Here is a 24,181-nt window from a genome sequence, read left to right on the forward strand (position 1 = left end):
ACTATTCGAATACTATGCCTTAATCTTTTTTCATATTATCCACTATTGCAGATTTTCGAGTATCACCATAATATTGCTTATATTCTGATAAAAATTGAACAATAAACTCCTATTTGCTATTATTTGCTATATATTCTAAATAGTATCAAGTCAATAGGTGCAGTAAATATGTATGAGGTATTTTTTACATGGAGAATTAAATTTACAATAAATATGTCACGGTTTGTTACTTAAAATCCATTTTCTGCCAAGTAATCTCCATAAAAACCTTATCTGAGAGTGCGGACTATCTTAAAGTTAATATTAAGAGCTCAAATTTTCAGGGAATTTTTTTTTATCGATTTGAAAGCGTTTAAGCCCCTGGGAGCAAAGAAATTCAAAAAAATGCATTTTAAGGACCACCCTAATGCAAAGTACGAATACAATTCTATTCATGTTCTGCACTACCACACTGAAAGTGTCAGTGTTTACAAACAAACATGTTTTCTTATCTCGTGCAATCTTTGTGGGATCGCCACGCGGTTGGCGTGTGTACCACGTTAGTCTCATTTTTGTCGTCAGGTGATCTGCACGCACATTATCTTCGATTGTGCGCGATTCATGAGCGTCGTGAGTGATCGGCCGTCGTATTCTTTTTGTATTATACGCGTATTTCATCGGTTCTACAATGTGCATAATTAAGGTCCATACAACTTATTGGATATACCAAAACGCAAAAATTTATATTGCATCAAGGTATGTTTTCGGATTTCTTGAGCCATTTTAAAATCAAATCCATTAATGACTTTACTTGTTTGGGAAATGTCTGTTGTGAACGGAAGACCAATTAAGTGAGTGACGGCAAAAGCAAATTAAAACTAAGGTATTCATTAATTTTAATATGTATTTGTTTTTATTTATAAATGGATTTTTAACTGAGAGAGTTTTAGTCTATTTGCGCTGTCAGGACAGTCCTGACGATGCCCTCACCGGCGATACAATTGTCAATTTATCAATAAACCAGTGCAAATGGACTAAAACACTCCATTAAAACATTCCGTTAAAAATCCATCCATCCATTTATGTTGCACAATATTATCATCACAACCCAAGTACTCTTGTATTATACTCGATGCGCAAATCACTATTTAATTTAATTAACAGATTGTTTGTTTTTTCCCGTTGTGTCATTATAATATTATTAAATCGTATGAAATATGTTTGTTTTAACTTATGCTTTCTTTTTATATTTACAGCGCTCACCGTTCCTTGGAGTCCGATGAGTTCTGCATTGGTAAGTTTATAATTAAATTATAGTATCCCTTCAATATATGCGTCGAATATTAGTTTGCATGTACACGTATGTAGTTTTGTTATCGCGTACTGCCGCGTATTGCAAAGACACAAGATAGCCGTGTACCCTGCTGGTAAATCTCAGAATTAACAGTTTAGCCTTTCCTTGGCTAACAAAAGCGCAATAGTTTTTCATTTGATTTTTCATTTTTTACAACACGAGGCGGGAAAACGAGCGAATATCTCGTAAACTAAAAGCGATAGAAAGGAACGAATTGCAGAGTCTTAATCTAAGGACAATTCTTTATAAGATAAATTAAATTAAGATAGGCTAAATTAGAAAATTAAGTGATAAAATTTTAATTGTCAAGGGGGGGTGCTTGATACTTTTTTTCGACGATTTTTAATAATTAATATCCTTTAAACAAAAAGCGATAGCAACCAACGAATTGCTGATTATGAAAGATTGGAAAATTCTCTATCGGACAAAAATACAAAATTATTATATTTCCAATAGTAAAAGGTTTAAAAACGCGACTAAAAGTGCTAAAAAGTGACATTTTTCAATTTTTCACGATTTTTTTCAATCGCGAATATCTCGTAAACTAAAAGAGATACATAGGTACAAATCGCAGAGGCTATTCAACGAGCTATCCTCTATAAGATAGGCTAGTAAAAACGGAAATCTAAGAGATCAAATTTTCATTCCTAAGAAAAAATTGTCAAGGGGGGGTGCTTGATACTTTTTATCGACGATTTTTGATAATTAATATCTCCTAAACGAAGAGCGATAGCATCCAACAAATTACTGATTATGAAAGATTGGAAAATTCTCTATCAGATAAAGATATAAAATAAATATATTTCCAAGAGTAAAAGGTCTAAAAACGCGACTAAAAGTGCTAAAAAGTGACATTTTTCAATTTTTGCCCTTGTCCTCCCACGGTGCCCTGAATAGAAGTCACTTCCACCGCTACCTTCATACGGTGCCCTGAACACGAGTCACTTTTACCGTCACCTTTGTAACGTAATTGAAGATTATAACTTCCGAAAATTGTTTATAGAACATGATAATAAATTATATTAACTACGTAAAGTAAAAGTTCAAAAATAGTCGCTAAAAGTGCAGAGCAAAAAGAGAAGAGCGTTTTTTTGTGTTTTCCTTAGAATTTTCGATTGCGATCATCTCCGAAACTGCCTTTTCATATAGACTGCATTCAATTCGGGATTTTAGGATACATTGTTCATACGAACAACAAAGTGCGTAATATCAAATCTTTTAATTACATTGTACTGTATCCGCAACATGCATTGTTCATAGTTCTCACTTTTGACTTTTATCAGTGTTTGCGTACAAACAACTTGTTTTTATAGCGTTGCAACGCGTCGGGTGCACCCAGCAGTGTTTGTTCCATTTCTTACTTAGTCGATCGTGCGCTGCAGCGTGGTGTGCACGCGTTTACTTGCGCGGCGGTTTTCGTGGCGACTTTTCGCGTTTTTAGAATTTTTAAGTCGGCAGATGTATTAGAATCGGACAGCAAAGATAAGATTTAGAATTAACAGACAAGTCCGGCTTATAGTTAATGAGTTATTGCGCATGGAACTAAGAATTTCGTGGTTTTACAACTTACGCACTACGTGTTTACCGTCGGTCGTCGGATATCTTTCGTCGGCGAAGAATTTCAAGTGGTTTTGTTTTGTGTATCCATTTGTTTATTAATTTGAATAAACATCATTTGTGCACCGTATGAAATATTTCACCTGCGAAAACGTAAAAAAGTATGTAAAATAAATACTATATTCTATTAACATTCGACGAATTAAACAGTCAAATGTGGATTCTAGATAAGTAAAGATGATCAGCCAAATAACATGGTCGTATAAAAATCCCGTTTTAAACCAAGTATTGCCATATTGTCGCGTTCCGTCGGCTGCGTATTTGTTCCCATTAGGTCCTGTTTTTCGTGCCTGCATTTTGTTTTTGTATCTTAATTCTGCTTGAAATTGATTTTACGTGTTTGCTAATTTGGGTGCTGAGGAGATCTTAATTTAGTATTTTTTTAAAAGATGTTTAGTAAATTTATAATTATTAACATTGATCTTTTATATTATTTCAGATATTTCTGTGTCTGTTATCCGCAAGGAACAATTTTTTCAATGGGCCGAGAACATTAAGGTAATGATATTAATAAAATTATTATTATTTACTATTTTTCACTTTTATGCACTGAATTAGAGTCACCCGTGCATTTATACTCTTGCGATGCACCGAATGAGAGTCAGATATGGATTCATCCTCGTACGGTGCCCTGAATCGAGTCACTTCTGCCGCTAGTTACGTACGGTGCCTTGAATGGGAGTCACTTTTACCGCCAGCGTCATACGATGCCCTGAATACAAGTCACCTCTACCGCTACTCTCATACGGTGCCCTGAATCGAGTCACTTTTACCGCTAGCCTCGTAAGATAGCCTGAATCGAGTCACTTTTACCGCTACCTTCATACGGTGCCCTGAAAACGAGTCACTTCTGCCGCTACCCTTGTACGATGCCTTGAATGCGGGTCTTTTTTATCGTCACCCTCGTCACGTAAAGATTAGAACTTCCAAAAATTCTTTATAGAACCGGATAATGAAATATATTAATTACTTGAAGTAAAAGTTCTAAAATAGTCGCTAAATGTTCCAAGATGAGTGATTTTTGGGGTTGTTCCCAGATTTTTCAATTGCGTTTATCCCCGAGACTGCCTCTTGATATAGACTGTATTCAATTCTGGATTTTAGGATACATTGTTACTGTGAATAAGAGGGTATGTTCAGAATATAAAATCTTTCCATTGCATTGGACTGTATCTACAATATGAATTGTTTATACTCGTAGTTTCACTTTTGCCTTTTATCGGTGTTTGTGCACAAACAACTTGTTTTATAGCGTTGCAGCGCGTCCGATGCGCCCAGCAGTGTTTGTTCCATTTCTTACTTAGTCGATCGTGCGCTGCAGCGTGGTGTGCACGCGTTTACTTGCGCGGCGGTTTTCGTGGCGACTTTTCGCGTTTCTTGTGATTTTAAATCGGCAGTTGAATTAGAATCAGACAGCAAAGATAAGATTTAGAATTAACAGACAAGTCCGGCTTAGAGTTAATGAGTTATCGCGCATGAAACCAAGAATTTCGTGGTTTTACAACATCCTTTGTGCACCGTATGGAATATTTCACCTGCGAAAAAGTAAAAAGTATGTCAAATAAATTCTATACTCTATCACCCCCTGTAACCCGCAAAATTTGCATAAAACTGTAATTTATCATTGTTTTTCCGGGTTTGCGCGCGATCTGGGAGTCTTACTAACAGCATGCCGTTGAAAGATGCGGAATTAAATTCTCTATCGGGTGGTAGAAGTTTGTTGCACGAGATCCCCTGCAATTAGTAAAAATTTGAATAATACTGTAATTTTTCATGGTTCTCCCGGGTTTGCGCGCGATCTAGGCATTTCACTAACTTCAGCGTGGCGTTAAAAGATGCGGCATTAAATTCTCCGTCGGGTGGTAGCAGCTTGTTTTAGAAACTTCCCCCGTAACACGCAAAAATTTGCATAAAACTCTTAATTTAACAATTTAACAATTTAAGAATTATCTCATTGTGCACAATATAGGCACAATGCAGTATATGGAATAATCACTATGTGAGGAATCACGGTCTTAAATTGAGAAATTTTGCATTTTGTTTAGTTTTTAAATTATTATAAGAAAACTAATTATCATATCAAGTTGATTTTTTCATATGTTGATGGAGAATTAAATTTTGTGTCAGTCTGCATTAAAACATTGCTCCTTCGAACATTTTGTTGCTAATTATAAGCAATTAATTAGGTATTTGCAAAATTTAACAAACATCATTTTGAACACCCTGTAACTTCTTTGTCAATCATAATTTTAGTCAGTTCTTTACGTGGCTCGATGCAGAATTTAATGTAGTATTAACTCATATATAATATATTGTTTTATCTATTATGGATTTTAAGTTATTAACAAAAAAGCGCGAAAAAACAATATTTTCCTATTTTTAGACCGCTATTGCTTACATATTGCTTTCATATGGGCATTTCGTGACAAAAAATAAATAAATCGCAGTTAAAATTGCAATATATTTAGGCGTGTTATATATTTGCAATCAAACGAAGGCCAAAACTGCCCTTTAAATACTCAAGAATAGATAAATTTTGCTATATTTTTAAGAAATATTTAACAATTTTCTCCTTGTTCACAATATAGGCACAGTGCAGTATATGGAATAATCACTATGTGAGGAATCACGGTCTTAAATTAAGAAATCTTGCATTTTTTTTAGTTTTTAAATTATTACAAGAAAACTAATTATCACATCAAGTTAATTTTTTCACGTGTTGATGCAGAATTAAATTCTGTGTCTGACTGCATTAAAACATTGTTCCTTGTAACATTTTGTTGCAAATTATTAGCAATTAATTAGTTATTTGAAAAATTTAAGAAACATCATTTTGAACACCCTGTACCTTCTTTGTTAATCATGTTTATAGCCACTTCTTTACGCGGTTCGATGCAGAATTTAATGTAGTATTTACTCATCTATAATTTATTGTTATATCTGTTACAGTTTTTAAGCTATTAACAAAAACCCCCCAAAAAACAATATTTTTCTATTTTTAGACCGCTATTGATTACATATTGCTTTCATATGGACATTTCGCGACAAAAAATAAATAAATCGCAGTTAAAATTATAATATATTTAGGCGTGTTTTATATTTGAATTCAAACGAAGGCCAAAACTGCCCTTTAAATGCTCAAGAATAGGTAAATTTTGCTATATTTTAAATAAATATTTAATAGTTTTCTCATTGTGCGCAATATTGGTATATGGACTAATCGCTATGTGAGGAGCCACGGTCTTAAATTGAGAAATCTTGCATTTTCTTTAGTTTTTAAATTATTACAAGAAAACTAATTATCATATCAAGTATATTTTTTTATATGTTGATGCAGAAAAAAAATTCTTTGTCCAACTGTATCAAAATATTGCTCCTTGTAAAATTTTGTTGTAAATTATGAGCAATTCATTTTTTATTTGCAAAATTTAACAAACATAATTTTGAACACCCTGTAACTTCTTTGTTAATAATATTTTTAGCAACTTCTTTACGTGGTTCGATGCAAAATTTAATGTAGTAATTATTCATCTATAACTTATTGTTATATCTATTATTGCTTTTATGTTATTTACAAAAAACCGTAAAAAAACAATATTTTTCTATTTTTAGACCGCTATTGATTACATAATGCTTTCATATGGACATTTCGTGACAAAAAATAAATAAATCACAGTTAAATTTGCAGTATATTTAGGCGTGTTTTATATTTAAAATCAAATGAAGGCCAAAACTGCCCTTTATATGCTCAAGAATAGATAGATTTTACTATATTTTTAAGAAATATTTAACAATTTTCTCATTGTGCCCAATATGGGTACAGTGAAGTATATGGAATAATCACTATGTGAGGAATCACGGTCTTAAATTGAGAAATCTTGCATTTTGTTTAGTTTTTAAATTATTACAAGAAAACTAATTGTCACATCAAGTTGATTTTTTCATATAATGATGCAGAATTAAATTCTGTATCTGACTGCATAAAACCATTGTTTTTCGTAACCTTTTGTTGCTAATTATAAGCAATTAATTAGTTATTGGTAAAATTTAACAAACATCATTTTGAACACCCTGTAACTTCTTTGTCAATGATAGTTTTAGTCACTTCTTTACGTGGTTCGATGCACAATTTAACGTACTATTTACTCATCTATAATTTATTGTTTTATTTAATATAGTTTTTAAGTTATTAACAAAACCCCCACAAAAAAACAATATTTTTCTATTTTTAGACCGCTATTGATTACATATTACTTTCATATGGACATTTCGTCACAAAAAAATAAATAAATTACAGTTAAAATTGCAGTATATTTAATTATAGTACCAGTATAGAATTTTCCCTTATGCGCAATTTAATTCTGTACCTCCCTGTATTGAAATGCATTGCGAGAAAATTCTGTAACGCGAGTTATGTTGAAAGTTGTGTGTTTGCCCGTAGTACCCGTTGCGCTTGGAATATTAGTTTTTTTGATATAACACGGAAACGCGGCGTCACAATAAGTTCGAAATAATTTTCCCAGATGCAAAATTTAATTCTGTATCTCCATGTATTGATATTCATTGCAGGAAAATTCCGTGACGCGAGTTATATTGAAAGTTGCGTGTATACGCACTAGTACTAGTGGCGCTAGGAATTGTAGTTTATTTAGTATAACACGCGAATGCGGTGTCACAATACAACTTGTTTTTATTGCGTTGCAGCGCATCCGATGCGCTCAGCAGTGTTTGTTCCATTTCTTACTTAGTCGATCGTGCGCTGCGGCGTAGTGTGCACGCTTTTACTTGCGCAGTGGTCTTCATGGCGACTTATCGCGTTTCTTGTGATTTTAAGTCGGTAGTTGAATTATAATCAGTCACCAAAGATAAGATTTAGAATTAACAGACAAGTGCGGCCTATAGTTATAGTTAATGAGTTATCGCTCGTGGAACCAAGCATTTCGTGGTTTTACAACGTACGGACCACGTGTTTTTCGTCGGCCGTCGGATATCTTTCGTCGGCTAAGAAATACTCAGGCTCGTTTCGTGTATCCATTTAATTATTAATTTGAATCATTTGTGCAACGTATGGAATATTTCATCTGCGAAAACGTAAAAAAGTATGTATCATAAAAACTATATTCTATTACAATTACCAACCTTATAAGGAAAAGCGAGCAGAAAAATTAGTTAGCATAGTCGTCACATAGTTGCATACAATAACCTTTGTAATACAAGTATTGGAATGTGGTCGCGTTCCGTCGGCTGCACATTCGCTCTCATTCGGGACTTTTTCGTGACTTCATTTTGCTTTTGTATTCATAATTCTGTCTGTGCTAATTTGTGTGTTTAAGAGATCTGAATTTAGTATTTCTTTAAAATGTGTTTAATAAATTTATAATTATTAACAATTGTATTATTTATTATGTTTCTATTCACGAACTTATCACTTCCTTTAGATAAACAGTAGAAAATAGGTAATAAAACATTATCTTTTGATTTTCTTTTTGTATCACCCTGTATATAAATTTTTCTTAGTGCTCTGCGAAAAATAAGCATAATTATATTGTTATGGGGCGATTTTCATTTTCAAGTGAAGATTCTCTTTTGACAACACCCTGTATATAAATTTTCTTTATGCCCAGCCAAAAAATTGTCAATCTTTATAGTTTTGGGATGATTTTTTTTAAATTTAAGATTTTCTTTTGATAACACCCAGTATATAATTTTCCACTGATGTCATGCGAAAATAAGGCGCAATTTGCTATTTTCTAGTGTTATATTTTGTACTTTTGCAGCCGTTAGTACAGCGCGGCTATGCAGGTCATAAACATATTTTAAAATGACGTCATGTGTTCTGTAGGTATTGAAATTGCAAGTTCTGAACTTGTATTGTATGTAATTTGTTAATAAAGAAATGTTAAAGGCAATGGCTATGTCTTATGACTTGTGCACCCCTTCCTTCTTTCATTTCAGGTACAGGTCACAACTTGTAAAGTATTTCTCAGTGTTGTGATCGGCTCTGAGAGCGGCGACACTTAGAAATATCTCTACAAGTCCTCAAGGAGTTCTCCCACTCGGGGGATGATCCCCACTATAAAAATTGTTAAGGTATCTTGTATGATTTGTGTACTCCATCTTTCATTTCAGCTACAGGTAAGAACTTGTAAGAATATTTTTAAGTGTCCCCTCTCGTGAGGCGACTTAAAAATTAGAAATATTTTTACAAGTTCTTAAAAGGATGTCCTTATAAGGAGTTCCCTCTCTCTGGGGATGATCCCCCACCATAAAAATTGTTGATATGCCTGATAATTTCGGGGATGAAGCGCAGAGACATCGTAGCTGTAGGATGGGCCGGGAGCAATGGACGGATCGAAGCAGTCCGGCGCTCTGGTCGATCGACCTATGACTGTCTTATAACGACACGTGCCAAAAAATTTAAAAATTCTGTCACCCCTATTCTCTTCTCTATTCTCTTCTCTTCTTACTTCTCCTATTCTCTTCTCTTGCTGCTCTCTCTTCCCTCTTCTTACTCCTCCACCATCATCTCTTCTACTTATTCTTACTGTTGCTTCATCGTACGTACTCTGTTATTTCTAACATTTGAATCTTGAATTTTTGTGGTATGCAACCCACATTTCTTAAATTTCTTATTATTTAATAAAATTGCCTTCTCCAACTGAGATTCGATCCACGAACCTCCAGCATGCTAGCATATGCACATGCCACCTGAGCCATAACGCTCACTTATCAAGACATATTCGTTTCAGGTATAAATGTTGTTGTATTTCTCACCTTTTTAAAAACAACAACACTGTATAGCCTTTATACAAACACCATCATACAAAAATAACTTTTGTAACTATTTCTGGAAACGATAAAGAGAATACAAAAATAAATATGCTTGATAGTATTATGTCAACTATTATTTTATTTCAATAAAAATGTCAATCAAAATATAATAAATTTGAAAAGTATTAAGTGAAATTAAATTATGATTTCAACGTAATACCTTATTTCACTTTATTTATTTAGTTACAATAACTGAAGATGGTACTCAGCCGAAATGTGTCTATCAAATCATGAAATAATAAACCCAATGGAAATTCAAAATCAGCGAAAGATATCCGACAGAAGACACGCGCGCACCTAAATCTTAATCCTGAGTTTTACGCGCAATAATTATCACATTATCCCGTAATTACCACACGCCGTCGACGATCGACCGAATGTAAAGCAAGCACCGAATGCCACGAATGTCGACTGACGAATAAAACACGTGCGCATCGCGCAACAACGCACGGCCGACTAAGTAGGGAAGAGAGTTGAGACTGTTGCGAGACAAGATGAACAAAGCAAATAGTAAACAAACAAAAAGTTCAGTATCGCGGCTGCCTAGTGAACTACACACAAAAATTATTTTGCAACCTAAGTAAATTTTAACATAAATTTAATAAATTATTTGAAACAAAAGGAACACACTGACAAGATTATTGTCAGTCTGGAATAAGTACTTACAATATTCAGTTGCTAGATGCCTAAAACAAACAAAAATCAGCATCAGCAAAACACTAAAATGGCGTTTTTGTGGCTTTCCCGTAAGTTTTTCGGAAAAGTTGTATATGAAAATTGTAAAGAATTTTATTACCTATAATATGACGTCAAAATGAAGACTCGGTGACAACGGATTCAGCTGCTAGACGCCTAAAACCAACAAAAATCAGCATCAGCAAAACACTAAAATGGCGTTTTTGTGGCTTTCCCGGGAGTTTTTCGGAAAAGTTGTATATGAAAATTGTAAAGAATTTTAATACCTATAATATGATGTTAAAATGAAGATGCTGTGACAACGGGTTCAGCTGCTAGACGCCTAAAACCAACAAAAATCAGCATAAGCAAAACACTAAAATGGCGTTTTTGTGGCTTTCCGGGAGTTTTTCGGAAAAGTTGTATATGAAAATTGTAAAGAATTTTAATACCTATAATATGATGTTAAAATGAAGATGCTGTGACAACGGGTTCAGCTGCTAGACGCCTAAAACCAACAAAAATCAGCATCAGCAAAACACTAAAATGGCGTTTTTGTGGCTTTCCCGGGAGTTTTTCGGAAAAGTTGTATATGAAAATTGTAAAGAATTTTAATACCTATAATATGATGTCAAAATGAAGACGCTGTGACAACGGGTTCAGCTGCTAGACGCCTAAAACCAACAAAAATCAGCATCAGCAAAACACTAAAATGGCGTTTTTGTGGCTTTCCCGGGAGTTTTTCGGAAAAGTTGTATATGAAAATTGTAAAGAATTTTATTACCTATAATATGACGTCAAAATGAAGACGCGGTGACAACGGGTTCAGCTGCTAGACGCCTAAAACCAACAAAAATCAGCATCAGCAAAACACTAAAATGGCGTTTTTGTGGCTTTCCCGGGAGTTTTTCGGAAAAGTTGTATATGAAAATTGTAAAGCATTTTAATACCTATAATATGATGTCAAAATGAAGACGCTGCGACAACGGGTTCAGCTGCTAGACGCCTAAAACCAACAAAAATCAGCATCAGCAAAACATTAAAATGGCGTTTCTGTGGCTTTCCCGTTAGTTTTTCGGAAAAGTTGTATATGAAAATTGTAAAGCATTTTAATACCTATAATATGATGTCAAAATGAAGACGATGTGACAACGGGTTCAGCTGCGCTGGCTTGAGCTTGTAAACCTTTAAAATCCACAAAAATCAGTGCCTGCAAAACACTAAAATGAATTTTTTTAGGCTTCCCGATGGGTTTATCACAAAAATTGTACATGAAAGTTATAAAGAATTGCAATACTTACAATTTGATGTAAGTTCGACTATCCTACCACCATAAATTCACTTGCTAGAAACCAAAAACACACAAAAATCAGTAAGAAACCTACTAAAATTACATTTTGTGGCTTCTCTGTAGGTTAATCTTGCAATTTATACATTATAACAATATAGACTATCAATTCCCACAGTCAAAGACAAGAATAAACCGTAAAGTAATGCACATGTTGTGCAAACTCATCTGCATGCTATTAAATTTGGGAATATTACATGCACACTATCTGAAATATAATTTATTAGTTATTAATTTTACATCCTTAGCATCATCAATAAATAAAAATGTTTAATTAAATCATTCTCTAGTTTTATGTCCAATTGCAGCTGCTTGACTGACTGTATCCGGCAATTTCGTATCCACACTCTCTGGGAATGTCAATATCAACATGGATGATAACAACGTCATCGACATAAATAAAGTATAAACAAATGACGGTGAAATAGCAGCCTGAAAATTATTCCAATCACAATAAAAATAAAAACAATTTCATAAAAAGAATTCTACCATGAGTGGAATTTGTGGTGCGGCCATTCCTCCAATTCTTCCAAAAATCGAACAACAAGCAAACAATGAATGCCTCACAGAAGTTGGAAAAACCTCCGCTGCATAAACATACATTGTCGACAAAGAAATTGTAATACAACACTTTCCCATTGAGAAAATAACAATTTCATAATCACCCATTGGTAAAACCAAAAGTAGAAAACATAGAACGCCAGTGATTAACAACGACCAGCATAAAACAGGTTTTCTTCTTTTGCCATCCAGTAACCAGTAACATATAAAATTAGCAGGGATTTCAATCAGTACAGAAATCATGTAATTCACATAAAGATTCCCCGAAATCGTCACAGATTTCATATTAAAACCATAGAAAACAAATGTGCAGGTTAACCAAACAAACGCACAAAAAATAAACCGCATGCATAAAATCGGCGAGGTGAAAACTTTCCAAATAGATTCCTCGCTGCCATCTTCAACATCATCTGCACCAATGTTAATCTTTTCAATGACACGATCATTTAGGGTTACTCCATTAGTCTTCGCAACTTTTTTTAAAATTTGTTTAGCTTTTTGAGTTTTTCCTTTGACAAGCAACCATCTAACTGATTCATTCAGATGGTAATAATATAGAAGGAATAAAATAGCAGGAAAGTAGATAATCCTCAACATTTGACGCCAGGATTCAGTCATCCATGCAATTAAACATAAATATGCTTCGCCCAATGAGAACATGCAGATTAGTAAAGTACTGCAAAACACTCTATGAGAAGGTGTTACTAATTCAATTGCTACAAAAACATTTTAAATTAATTTTTAAAATTATGTTGTATTGGAGAATACAAACCAATAACATATGCAGCACTAAATATTCCTGACCCAATCATGGTTTCCAAAAACTCAAATATCAAGAAATGTTCATAAGAATTCAAGTAAGATTTTCCCGCGCCAAGTAAAGCGGAAGCTGCACAGCCAATAATCATAACATTACGCCTCCCAAACCTAAAGAACCAACACAATTCAAAATGGCGCTTGATACAAAATAGATTATAACCTGTCTGAGATATATCCAACCAAAGGAAGGCCTAGAATCTCTGAAAAATCACCCATTGATCCAACAAATGATAATTTCCACATGTTTTCAGAACATGTTAAATTAAACTATAAAAATAAATAAATATTTAAATACTGAATTTATGTTTTTTAGTTTTATATTGCATACATCACGTTCTATTGTTGCGTCGCCATTTTCAAAAACAAATTTATCACATTTCCTCGTGAATTCATCACTAAAATAACTCCCATTACAATTGGGAATAAATTCATACCCTGTTAATGGTAAACTACTTTCAAATCGTTGACACATGATTGGATGATTGTGTTGAAAAGGTGTAACATCATGCAGCCAAGGAACATTATATTTTGCTTCTTTTATATCAATTGGATCACATTCTTCTATGTAACATCTTGAAAAATAGGTTAAAATGCTTTTATAGGTTATGTTTAAATTAAAATAAATTAAAATACAACTAACCTATAATTACTGCTTCTGGTTGTGAAAACAAACGATAATGACATGGCAGAGAACGCAATCACTACTGATAACATAACAAAATTCTTCCTTTGGTACTTTCCGAACGTCCCGAGTTCTTGTAGAATCGAATCGAAGTCATATTCGTCTTCTTTCATATCAATTTTAATTATTTAATATAAATATGATCACTATTTTCTTTTTCTATAATATGTGATGTTGTAGGACGCACAATTCACAGACAATGGTTTCATTACAAGGTTCAGCAAAATCATATTAATATTAATTTAAGACGCGTTGAGTGCAAAACGAATTCGTAAGTAAATAAAAAAATAATCTTATCTTGCAGAAGCAAAAAAGCATGTTTGAGCCGCAAAGCAGACTTCGGAACAAAATATTTATGTATTTATGTATGCATTTAAACCTTGAAAGATTCATTATTTTAATTTTTTGAGATATCGATAATGATATTCCTAATTGTAACAAAAATGTTACGTTTGGGTATGATGCAAGGTGAAAATAATGTGTAATCATAATTGTAAAGTATTAAATTACAATTCAAAAAAGTATTATATCTTGATTTTAATGTTTGTGAAACTTAAAAACACCGGTGAAAAATTAATTTTTAACCAGAAGTCATTTGTAAACCTGAAAATATTATGTATTAGAAGCGTCAAGATACGATTCTTTGTAAGTAAACAGTTTTTTTTCTGCATCTCAAAATGTCTATGTCTTACACATTCGCAACTCTCTCCATTTACTCGTAACTCCATGTAAATGCACTGACTGACACATAAGCAGAAGTGTAAATGCAAATAAGTGCATCGTAGCGCCATCTATGAGCAATCAAGAGAAATATATTAGGTAAACATGATGTACACTCACACATACAAACTATTTGCGCAGCAGCATTAATTCTAATGATGAATTTGGTGATTTAATCAGAATAAAGTCACAACTAATAGAAATCAGCTTGTAATATAATAGTACAGTCATTTGGTGCTAAAAAAAACGTGGTTGCTTGGAAAATAGTGCGGGATTGTTGAAAATTGGTATTCATATAGATTTCGAGGTGCTCTTTACGAATTTCAACTTTGCCACCTCGTATCTTGTTCGCTCGAGCCACCATCTTGGAAAAATGGTGTCAAAAAACAGTTTTTTGACCATACCTCCTTTCCGACTCATTTTACGATAAACATATCTATATAATAAATTAAACTAGAGAAAATTTCCTATAATTTATGTAAGTACCTTTTTCATGTAAAATTAATAGTTTTAGCGTACGGGCGCCACAAAGTCTACTTCAACATTCGTTTTTGTCAAAAACTCATTTCCAGGTCATCATGACTGCTATTTTTGCTTGCTATGATTTGAGGGTGCTCCTGCACCCCCTCGCTTGTTTGAAACTTTTGCCGGCCGAGTTTACTTTTGTTTCATTATTTCTTCATTGAGTCATTATTTGATATTTATTGTTCTGAATAGTCGTGTTGTTTGCAGTTTTGATGCCATGGTTGATAACGAAAATTGTTTTCTTTTGTAAAACTCCATTGCAAGATAGTGAAGTGATTGAGCATTAAAAGAAAGGATAATAAGGGTAAACTTTTAGAGGGATTGAGATCGGTAGTTGTTCACGAGATATGGGCCGTTTATTTTGAAAGTGACCTAACTCCGTTTTTCAATTTTTTGCCGGTTACCATGGTTACATGTACAACTTCATGTTATTTATCAGTGACGCACTTCAGATTGCTTATATTCAGTGAAAATACGGTACATTTTTTACACATAGGTTTTCCGAATTAATTGAATAACTGACCCGTGTGGTTTGAAAGTGGCCTAACTCCATTTATAGTTACATCAAGGTATTTACTATTGATAATGTCGGAAAGCAGCGATGAAGGTAATTTCAATTAATTAGTATTTACAAGTCCACCTCATTTTTGGGACAATTGCGTTAGTTAATTAACCTGTACGTTTAATTAATATAAAACTTAAAATTTAATATTAAATTATAGAAATTATTGCACCCATGAGGAAGAACCGAAGAAGACCACTTAGTTCAGATAGTGAAAAGAAATAGTAATTAATAAAAAAGCGAATAAGAAAAAGAGTTATAAAACAATATTCCTCGTCAGAGGATGAAGATTCAAATAACAATGGAGAAAAGATTGATGCACCATATATCCAAAAAGTGCGAAAGATAAAACGGAATTCAGGAAAAGATATTGCAGTTAAACCGGAAGTATTGTTCATGAAAAAATTTCGAAAACAAAGATTGTGGTTGTCGGAATGCGTGCACAAAAAATTATAATGAAGAAGAAAGAAAGAATATTTTTGAGAAGTTTTGGGGTTTGGCAGATTTTAACAAACAAAATGTATTACTTCACGAAGCTGTCTGTGAAACAAAGACGTTTTTTTCTTCAATTTGAAACATCTTAAATTATGTTGAATGGACTTGGGCATCTTCAAATTTTATAATGAATCTGGCTGTTAATTTTGAAAGTGGCCCAACTCCATTCTTGATAAGGAAACGCACGTTATTTACTTAATAGTTGCCACTATTTTAACAGGAACTTTAAATTTAACATCCTAAGATATGCTTAAGCAGTATGACTCCTTTGTATCTTATACGTATATTTTTAAATTCATTGAAACGCAAAACTTTCAATATCTCGATTTGAAGATAAATGGAGTTAGGCCACTTTCAAAATAAGCGGCTCATATGTCGGAAACGATATAATAATGAGAAACTAATCATTGAGTTTAAAAAAGGAAGTGTTGTCACGACTTTTCAACTACAACTGCGATCCACGTGCCCAACATTCTCATTTAAAGATAATTGTTTTTTGTACGCTGCTGAAATAACAGCAGAATTTATAGCGAAATAAAAACGGACGCATTTGAGTGATCGAAATATTGTGTATAGCGTACATAAATTATCGATGAAAAACACTATTTCAGAACGTCCTAGAGCACGTAATGATGATTGGGGTAGAGCGATTGTTGAATGCCTCGAGCGTGTTTATGATTTGGTCGCAGCCAATGCACAGTATCACAATTCGTTCATGTTATCGGCGAAGATGTAGATCTTCTTATTCTTTTAACGGCACTATCAATGTGTTCAAACATACAACATATTTGCTAAAACCAGAAAAAGGAAAAATTTTGCAACAAATCTATTCAACCAAAAGCATGATCGATCAAACAGCGGCAGATCACATATTATTCTTACACGCTTTTTGTGGCTGTGATACAACATCTGCACTCTTTCATCAAGGAAAATTAAAATGTATTAATGTACTCCGCAAAAATCCAGATTTACGAGTAAACGAAGTTATCAAGGTATTCAAAAACCCAAAGGCTGATACCGAGATCATTGCTGGCGAATTCTTCCTTCTTAAATTATACAGTTACAGTGATGTGAAAACTATGCAAAATATGTCTTCAAACATCTATAGATATGCCAGCTTCACAAAATCAGCATACAAAAATAAATTTAATATTGCATCGCTACCACCAATTGAAGCCGCAGTCCGACAACATTCGTTCAGAACTTATCACCAAGTTAAGTAGTAGTATTGGAATGAACTAAATGCAGAACAATGGGGATGAAAAAGAAACAAGAATGGGCTAATTCCTGTCACCACACTTGAGCCCCCAGCCCCCGAAACATTGTTAAAACTAATATCTTGCAAATGCAAAAAGGGATGTCAGAAAGCCTGCGGCTTTAGAAAGACTGGAATGAAGTGCTCCGTTATCTGAACAAATTGCAGTGGTACCTGTGATAATTCGCAAGTTCCATCACAAGATAGCGATGAAGAGGAAGAAACGATTACCGTTTTTGAGCACACGTACGATGAACTCGAGAACCAAGATTGCATTGAAAACGATAATCCCATCACGGATAGTATGGAAGAAATTTTTCCCTGTGATATTTCGATCGGTCCTGAAGACAATTAACGCAGAACACTTGATCTATCGCGAAGAGCGTATCGGAAGACAATCCATTAAATTTTGGAATAGTGCGTGTGGATTAGGCCTACTGAGGAAACTACGATAAAAAAACAAACGCGCCACGTACTCTACCTCATGGTGGTGTGGAAATGAGTTTTTGGCAAAAATTAATGTTGAAGTAGATTTTGCGGCGCCCGTACGCTAAAACTATTAATTTTACAAGAAAAAGGTACTTACATAAATTATAGGAAAATTTCTCTAGTTTAATTTATTATATAGATATATTTATCGTAAAATGAGTCGGACAGGAGATATGGTCAAAAAACTGTTTTTTGACACCATTTTTCCAAGATGGTGGCTCGAGCGAACAAGATACGAGGTGGCAAAGTTGAAATTCGTAAAGAGCACCTCGAAATCTATATGAATACCAATTTTCAACAATCCCGCACTATTTTCCAAGCAAAACTACCAAATGACTGGGCTATAAGATATAACATACAATCGATAAAATAATAATAAAAATACATACGTAGTCAAAATCGTAGGTAGTACCTAATACTTTAAAAAATAACATTTTACGCCGAATTAATCCTCTGACAAGTCTTTGCTTGATGTGATTTGAGCACGTGCCTGTGCGGAAATCGTTTCCCACAAAACGTGCACTCAAAAGGCTTAATTTCAGCATGTACTACTTTATGTTGTCTCAAAGACCGAGCAGTGGAAAATGTCTTTGGACATTTTTCGCAGGCGTAGTTCTTTTCACCTGTGTGCACAGTATAATGTATCCTTCGTGCTGTCGTTGTTCGAAAAGCTTTGCCACACGTTCTAAAATTGAAAATTAATCAAAATATTAAGTATTCTATATTTTATAAGTATTAAAAGATTTAATATTTAAGTAATTGTTTTTTACGTACTCGCATACATATGGACGTTCATCGGTGTGCATCCGAATATGATTATCTAATTGCGTTTTCAGATGAAAACCACTGCCGCAAAACGTGCAGAGAAAATTACGTTCGTTGTTGTGGTATAACATATGGTTTGTCAGAGAAGATTTGACTCTGAATCAAGAATAAAGATATTTATTTGATAATATTTGATTAAGAATACGTAATCCATTATTTATAGTTAAAATAATCATTTTACTTTCGTGATTTAATTGGATTAGAAGTTTCTGAATAAAGAAAAAACTCAAAGTCACAAAGTTTCAAACTTAAAGCAAACATTTTTGTTTCCATATTTAAATACCATGTTGTGATACGAATTATTTTATAATTTTTCAACATTTTAACAACTTCTAAACAAAATAAAAACCAAATCAAGTCAAAAACTTATTATCCAAGCAAATCACGTAAAAATAAAATTATTATTTGAACTAAAATATGATTACCTTAATTTTATTTTATTATTTTTATTACTATTATTAAGGTATTGTAAATTTTACTAACTTGAATCCTTTCCCACATATTTTACACACATGTGGCATAACTCCAGTGTGAATTCTCACATGTATACTTAAATAATCTCTCCTGTATAATACATGGCAATGTGGGCATTCTTTTTTTGGAACCGGTGCATATTTTCGTTTCGTTTTACATTTTATACCTTTACGCTTTTTTACTTCTCTGAATATTAAAAATACTGTTTTATTATACTTGATTTTAATGATTTAATGGCTTAAAACTGTAACTTACTTGTTCTCTTCTTCATAATCATCATCATTATCATCATCATCACTTCCATCAGTCTCAGATGCATCATTTACTTCATCACATGTTCGTTGTTCGTTTTTATTTTCTTCATCACCATCATAAGTAACAACTATTTCCTCTGATTTTACCTCAGAGTTCATAAAATTGAGACATTCTTCTTCTTCTTTATTTACATTTTTATTAAACTCTGTGATGTTTTGTTCTTTAGACTCTGTTACTGCAGGTATATGAGTATTGATACATTTATGATCACTTTGAGTGCCAAGATATGCTTTAAAATTCTCTGCGGATTTATTACAGAGTATTTGGAACCATCTTGCCAGTGATGTGTTAAGTAAACATGAATTGCATATACTAAGTTGTTCATTTTCAATATTCAATTGTTGAAACTATATGAAACATGCATCCCAATTAGTAATTAGTAATTCCCAATAGAAATAATTGTGTACTTACATTTGATAAGGATTTTAAAGCTTCTAGTATTGTTGTTGGTGGTTCCACTTGAGGTAAAGCTTCTTGGATGGATTTACTTTCGTTGTTGCTCACGTCTTTATTACATACAATACACACTGATTCTGGTTTGTATTGTAAAAATGGATTTTGTTTTACAGCGATACATGTAGAATTCATTGTTACAAAGAGTAACACTGGTTTGTTTACGTCTTTAGGAAATCCAAACAAACGTTCAGGTTATGTTTTATACACAGGTTGATAAATAATATCCAAACTAATACAAAATTAGTTTTAACATAGTATATGCACACAATTATTAACGGAATTCTTATCATCTTCAAGTGAAAATGATGAAAATTGATAGTTTTAATTAGAATTGAAATATTTAACCGGTAATGCGTCACATGAAGTATATTTATAGGAGAATTTAAGAACAATTGCAACAATTTGTTATTAACTTATTAAATTAATAATTTGACAACGTGTCTTCACTGATATCAACAAATAGTGTCTCGATTATAATCAAAAAACACGCGACGAGAATATAGTATTACTGTAACATTCTACAATGCAACTAGATGTTTCGTTTGTTTCACGATATTCGGCACAAAAACTGGCCTAGCTGCTTATCTGGCTATCAAAAGATAGCCAAGCGGTGTTGTTTATTTCGAGCATGAATTCGCACGAGTTCAAAACAAACAAAAAAATATTATTGCAAATAAGTGCATCTTTGCGCCATCTAGATGTAATTTAGAAAGTTAAATCTAAGTGTAGTTCACTCTAATCTTGACATCTCATAGACACAAATTTCACTATTTACCTCACTGCCACCACCAAACAACTTCACTGACTCATGCAAAGCATATGTGTGAAGACAGCCTTAGCTATTTGTACATACATTTTATTGTCTAAACTGTTCTATCCATTTAAAGATTCCGCGAGGATGCAGTTATTGTAGTAAAAGATATTCACAAATATTTTTAAGCACCCAGGAACACTTTTAATAGAATTTCCACCAAATACAAGTTATTTGATGCTTAAAATAGCAGTCGATTAGAAAATAACTATCATAGTATTCAAAAATAAAGCAATATTTAGAAAAAACAAACAAAATTTCGCATGATTTAAGTAATTTATCACATAATCTAATTAGTAATCTTTAATAATTCCTAACTATCATTCATAATATTCAATTATTATTTATACCCTGACAACTTTTTGCTTGATGCGTTTTAAGAACATGTTTCTGCGTGAATCTCTTTCCACAAAAAGTACACTGAATCGGTTTAACTTTCGCATGCACAACTTGATGTTGCATCAATTGTTTATTGAGCTTGAAGCTCTTCGGACACCACTTACAAGAAAACAATTTCTCTTCAGAGTGTGTCATCGCTATGTGATGCTTTCGTGTTTGACTCGTACGGAAAGCATTCCCACAAATTCTGCAAATTACAATAATGTAATAATAAGTCAACAAACATTAAAATTGTTTAATTTACTCGCATGTATATGGTCGTTCATCAGTATGCATCCGGACATGCTTAGTCAAATCCGTTCGCAAACGAAACCTATTGCCACAAAATGTGCATAAAAATGGACGATTGTCATTGTGCGTTAGCATATGAGTAGAACAACCAGTTGGATTCCTATGTAAAATTAATATTGTTATTAATAAGTACATGAATGTTTATAATTGTAAATTATTACTTACGAAAATCTTTTATCACAAAAGTTGCATTTGTATGGCATTTCTCCGGTGTGTGTCCGAATATGAAACCGTAAGTAGTCTCTTCTGTACATTTTATGACAATGTGGACACTCAACTCTTAAACCTTTCCTTCTTCTTGCACTTTTCAACTTATTTAACTTCATAGCATCTTTACTACAACAAAACATTGTTAAAACATAAGAAAATACAAAATATTAATCACTTACTCATCTAAAATTTGATTAGCATCAATATTTAAATCATCTACATGCTCTTTCTCATTTAATTTTCTGTTTGTTTCAGAACTAGCTTCAATTTTCACTCTTGCATGCCCTAAGCCATCCAAAAGTGTATCACTGTTGTCATTTTGTTGAGATTCTTTCTCCTTCTCCTTAATATTATTGATATCTTCATCATTCTTCTGCCTTTCTTGTTGATTTATATATGCTTTGATGTTTTCAACTGATTTGTTACAAAGTAGATGAAAAGACCAAGCAAATTCAGCTTTGCAGAAACAAGTCACACATATTCTCAGTGCTTTTGTGTCAATATTCAACTCTGCAAACTATAACATAAATAATATTTAGTATTTTCATTTAATAATATAAAGTAAATTTAGACTTTAACATACATCTGATAACACCTTCAGAGCTTCAAATAGTATGGTTGATTTTTCAGCATTTGGTAAATCATCTTGAACAGATGCACTTTTACACTTATCAAGTTCTTGATTGCACACAATGCATAGTGCTTCTAAGTCATTACTTAGAAATGGATTCGGTTTGGTATCAATCATGAAATCCATGTTTTAAATTCTAATTTTGTTTGTTATCTCTTCAACTCGCGTTTTTGCTCAGAGCTCCCACATACGACCACAACCTGATTGTCTGATCGTATTGGACGTGCAAAGTAGGCAACACACATTACATTTTAAAATTCTGCAATACCGGATGCAAACATCCACAAATAAATCATTAAAATTAAGTTATTAAGCTTGTAAACGATGTTAAATCAATTATTCATTTATTGCACATAATCTGCCAGTCTTCCCATTAATTAAAATACTGTGATCTATAATAATTACCATACCAAACAAATTATACTGAATTTATTCCCTTGCAAGCCTTCTCCTGATGCTTTTTAAGTACATGTTTGTGCCTGAAACGCGCTTCACAAAATGTGCACGCAAATTGTTTAACTTCTACATGTACGAGTCTATGTCGCCGCCATGATCTTGTCGATGAAAATGTTTTCGTACATTTATCACAAGCGTAGTTTCTTACATCCGAATGTACAGTGCTTGTATGTGTTCTTCGATGCGTCGCTGTACGAAACGCTTTTCCGCAAGTTCTATAAACATAAATTATTTATACACATATCCATCTTTAGAATAACAAGAAATGGTAACTTTAACTCACTCGCAAACAAAAGGTCGTTCATCAGTGTGAATACGAATGTGGTCTTGTAAAGCCGCTTTGAAATGAAAACTTTTGCCGCAAAACGTGCACAAGAAGTTGCGTTCATTATTGTGATACAACATATGACTACCCAAAGCTGTTTTAACTCTATAAAACAAGTTACATTAGATTAAGACTATAAATTAGTAATAAATTCATTACTTGAATAATTTACCACAAATTTCACACTTGTACGGTTTTTCTCCAGTGTGTATTTTCATATGTACTGTAAAGTAAGCTTTTTTATATACTTTATGACAATGAGGACATTCTTTTAATTCACCAGTATCTTTATTACGTGTCTTTTTTCTTCCAGTTTCTGATCTAAAGCCAAAATGTTAAAAATTGAATCAAAAGAGCAGAAAAATTAAATACTTACTCAGAATCAGAGCACAAATCTTCAATTTCATCTTCTCCATCTCCTTCATCAACTTCTTCATTACTCACTTGATCTTCCTGTTGATTTTCTGCATTATCTATATTACAAGCAACAACTTCTTCACTTGTTTCCATATTTTGAGATACACAAACCACATAATTATTGTCATTATTTAATACATCACTAGACTCTATGTTTTCTTGTAAGTTAAAATATGCTTTAATGTTTTCAACAGCTTTGTTACACAGATTTTGAAAACAAAGCATTGATTCAATGATAGAAAAACAAGATTCACATACATTAAACATATGTACATCAATTGTCAATTGTGAAAACTGTAAAAAACAATAAGTATTCAAAAATATAAATAGTTTTTCTTGTAATAAAGTGAAACTTACATTTGAAATCCTTTTTAGACCTTCAAATACTGTCATTGGAGTGTAAACTTTTGGTAAAACATCTTGTATTGATATACCTTTGAAACATTTGAGTGGTTTATTGCATACAATGCACAAAGATTGTATATTTTTGTTAATAAGAGGATTTGCTTTGATAGAACTTGAAGAATTCATTGTTAAAATTAGTATTTTTCAGTCAAGTTATGCAAATCTAGATAGACTTCAATTTCTGGGTTATGGACACAAATATTTACAGGGTGATGGAAAATATTATAAATCTGAATACATTGGTTGCCTAACCG

At 32.9% G+C, this 24,181-nt stretch overlaps 3 protein-coding genes and 1 long non-coding RNA gene across 5 annotated transcripts; 1 reads left to right on the forward strand and 3 right to left on the reverse strand.

The window, feature by feature from the left end:
* Nucleotides 1-11,526: 11,526 nt before the first annotated feature.
* LOC135801168 (uncharacterized) lies at nt 11,527-12,083 on the forward strand. Its single transcript, XR_010550317.1, has 2 exons — nt 11,527-11,635; nt 11,696-12,083. It is a non-coding gene; the product is annotated as an uncharacterized lncRNA (long non-coding RNA).
* Nucleotides 12,036-18,312, reverse strand: LOC135801157 (organic cation transporter-like protein). The gene is made up of 8 exons (XM_065314533.1): nt 18,302-18,312; nt 14,559-14,657; nt 13,825-14,469; nt 13,513-13,756; nt 13,345-13,451; nt 13,138-13,292; nt 12,294-13,081; nt 12,036-12,236 (listed from the first exon to the last, which is right to left on the reverse strand). Exons 3-8 carry the CDS (start codon nt 13,977-13,979, stop codon nt 12,084-12,086), a joined length of 1,602 nt encoding a protein of 533 aa, XP_065170605.1. The 5' UTR covers nt 13,980-14,469; nt 14,559-14,657; nt 18,302-18,312; the 3' UTR covers nt 12,036-12,083.
* Nucleotides 18,025-22,465, reverse strand: LOC135800835 (oocyte zinc finger protein XlCOF6-like). The gene is made up of 10 exons (XM_065314164.1): nt 22,277-22,465; nt 21,873-22,210; nt 21,649-21,819; nt 21,437-21,583; nt 21,136-21,379; nt 19,938-20,174; nt 19,467-19,873; nt 19,221-19,397; nt 18,687-18,833; nt 18,025-18,597 (listed from the first exon to the last, which is right to left on the reverse strand). Exons 1-10 carry the CDS (start codon nt 22,448-22,450, stop codon nt 18,348-18,350), a joined length of 2,292 nt encoding a protein of 763 aa, XP_065170236.1. The 5' UTR covers nt 22,451-22,465; the 3' UTR covers nt 18,025-18,347.
* Nucleotides 22,465-24,137, reverse strand: LOC135801161 (zinc finger protein 723-like). 2 transcript variants are annotated; one of them, XM_065314539.1, is made up of 6 exons: nt 23,880-24,137; nt 23,482-23,816; nt 23,265-23,426; nt 23,064-23,210; nt 22,735-22,995; nt 22,465-22,583 (listed from the first exon to the last, which is right to left on the reverse strand). In XM_065314539.1, the coding sequence occupies exons 1-5, from the start codon at nt 24,051-24,053 to the stop codon at nt 22,743-22,745; spliced, it is 1,071 nt and encodes a 356-aa protein (XP_065170611.1). In that variant the 5' UTR covers nt 24,054-24,137; the 3' UTR covers nt 22,465-22,583; nt 22,735-22,742. The 2 variants fall into 2 exon arrangements, with proteins under 2 accessions (XP_065170611.1, XP_065170610.1); XM_065314538.1 differs by lacking the exon at nt 22,465-22,583 and having other exon boundaries at nt 22,652-22,995.
* Nucleotides 24,138-24,181: the final 44 nt, after the last annotated feature.

This window comes from Atheta coriaria, unplaced genomic scaffold, assembly GCF_025399875.1.
Source record: "Atheta coriaria isolate IRGN ID8LTWV9N9 unplaced genomic scaffold, Caltech_Dcor_3.1 hic_scaffold_10_pilon, whole genome shotgun sequence".
NCBI lineage: Eukaryota > Metazoa > Arthropoda > Insecta > Coleoptera > Staphylinidae > Dalotia > Dalotia coriaria.

Coding starts and splice junctions, on each gene's coding strand:
- LOC135801161 (XM_065314539.1), bottom strand. CDS start 24,053: ATGAATTCTTCAAGTTCTATCAAAGCAAATCCTCTTATTAACAAAAAT. Junction 23,427..23,481: donor GATTTGTGCTCTGATTCTGA/GTAAGTATTTAA, acceptor TTTTGGCTTTAG/ATCAGAAACTGGAAGAAAAA. Junction 23,211..23,264: donor ATTTGTGGTAAATTATTCAA/GTAATGAATTTA, acceptor CTTGTTTTATAG/AGTTAAAACAGCTTTGGGTA.
- LOC135801157 (XM_065314533.1), bottom strand. CDS start 13,979: ATGAAAGAAGACGAATATGACTTCGATTCGATTCTACAAGAACTCGGG. Junction 13,293..13,344: donor GTTGGATATATCTCAGACAG/GTTATAATCTAT, acceptor TTGGTTCTTTAG/GTTTGGGAGGCGTAATGTTA. Junction 12,237..12,293: donor CACCACAAATTCCACTCATG/GTAGAATTCTTT, acceptor AATAATTTTCAG/GCTGCTATTTCACCGTCATT.
- LOC135800835 (XM_065314164.1), bottom strand. CDS start 22,450: ATGGATTTCATGATTGATACCAAACCGAATCCATTTCTAAGTAATGAC. Junction 19,398..19,466: donor GATTATGAAGAAGAGAACAA/GTAAGTTACAGT, acceptor TTTAATATTCAG/AGAAGTAAAAAAGCGTAAAG. Junction 18,598..18,686: donor GAACGTCCATATGTATGCGA/GTACGTAAAAAA, acceptor TTTCAATTTTAG/AACGTGTGGCAAAGCTTTTC.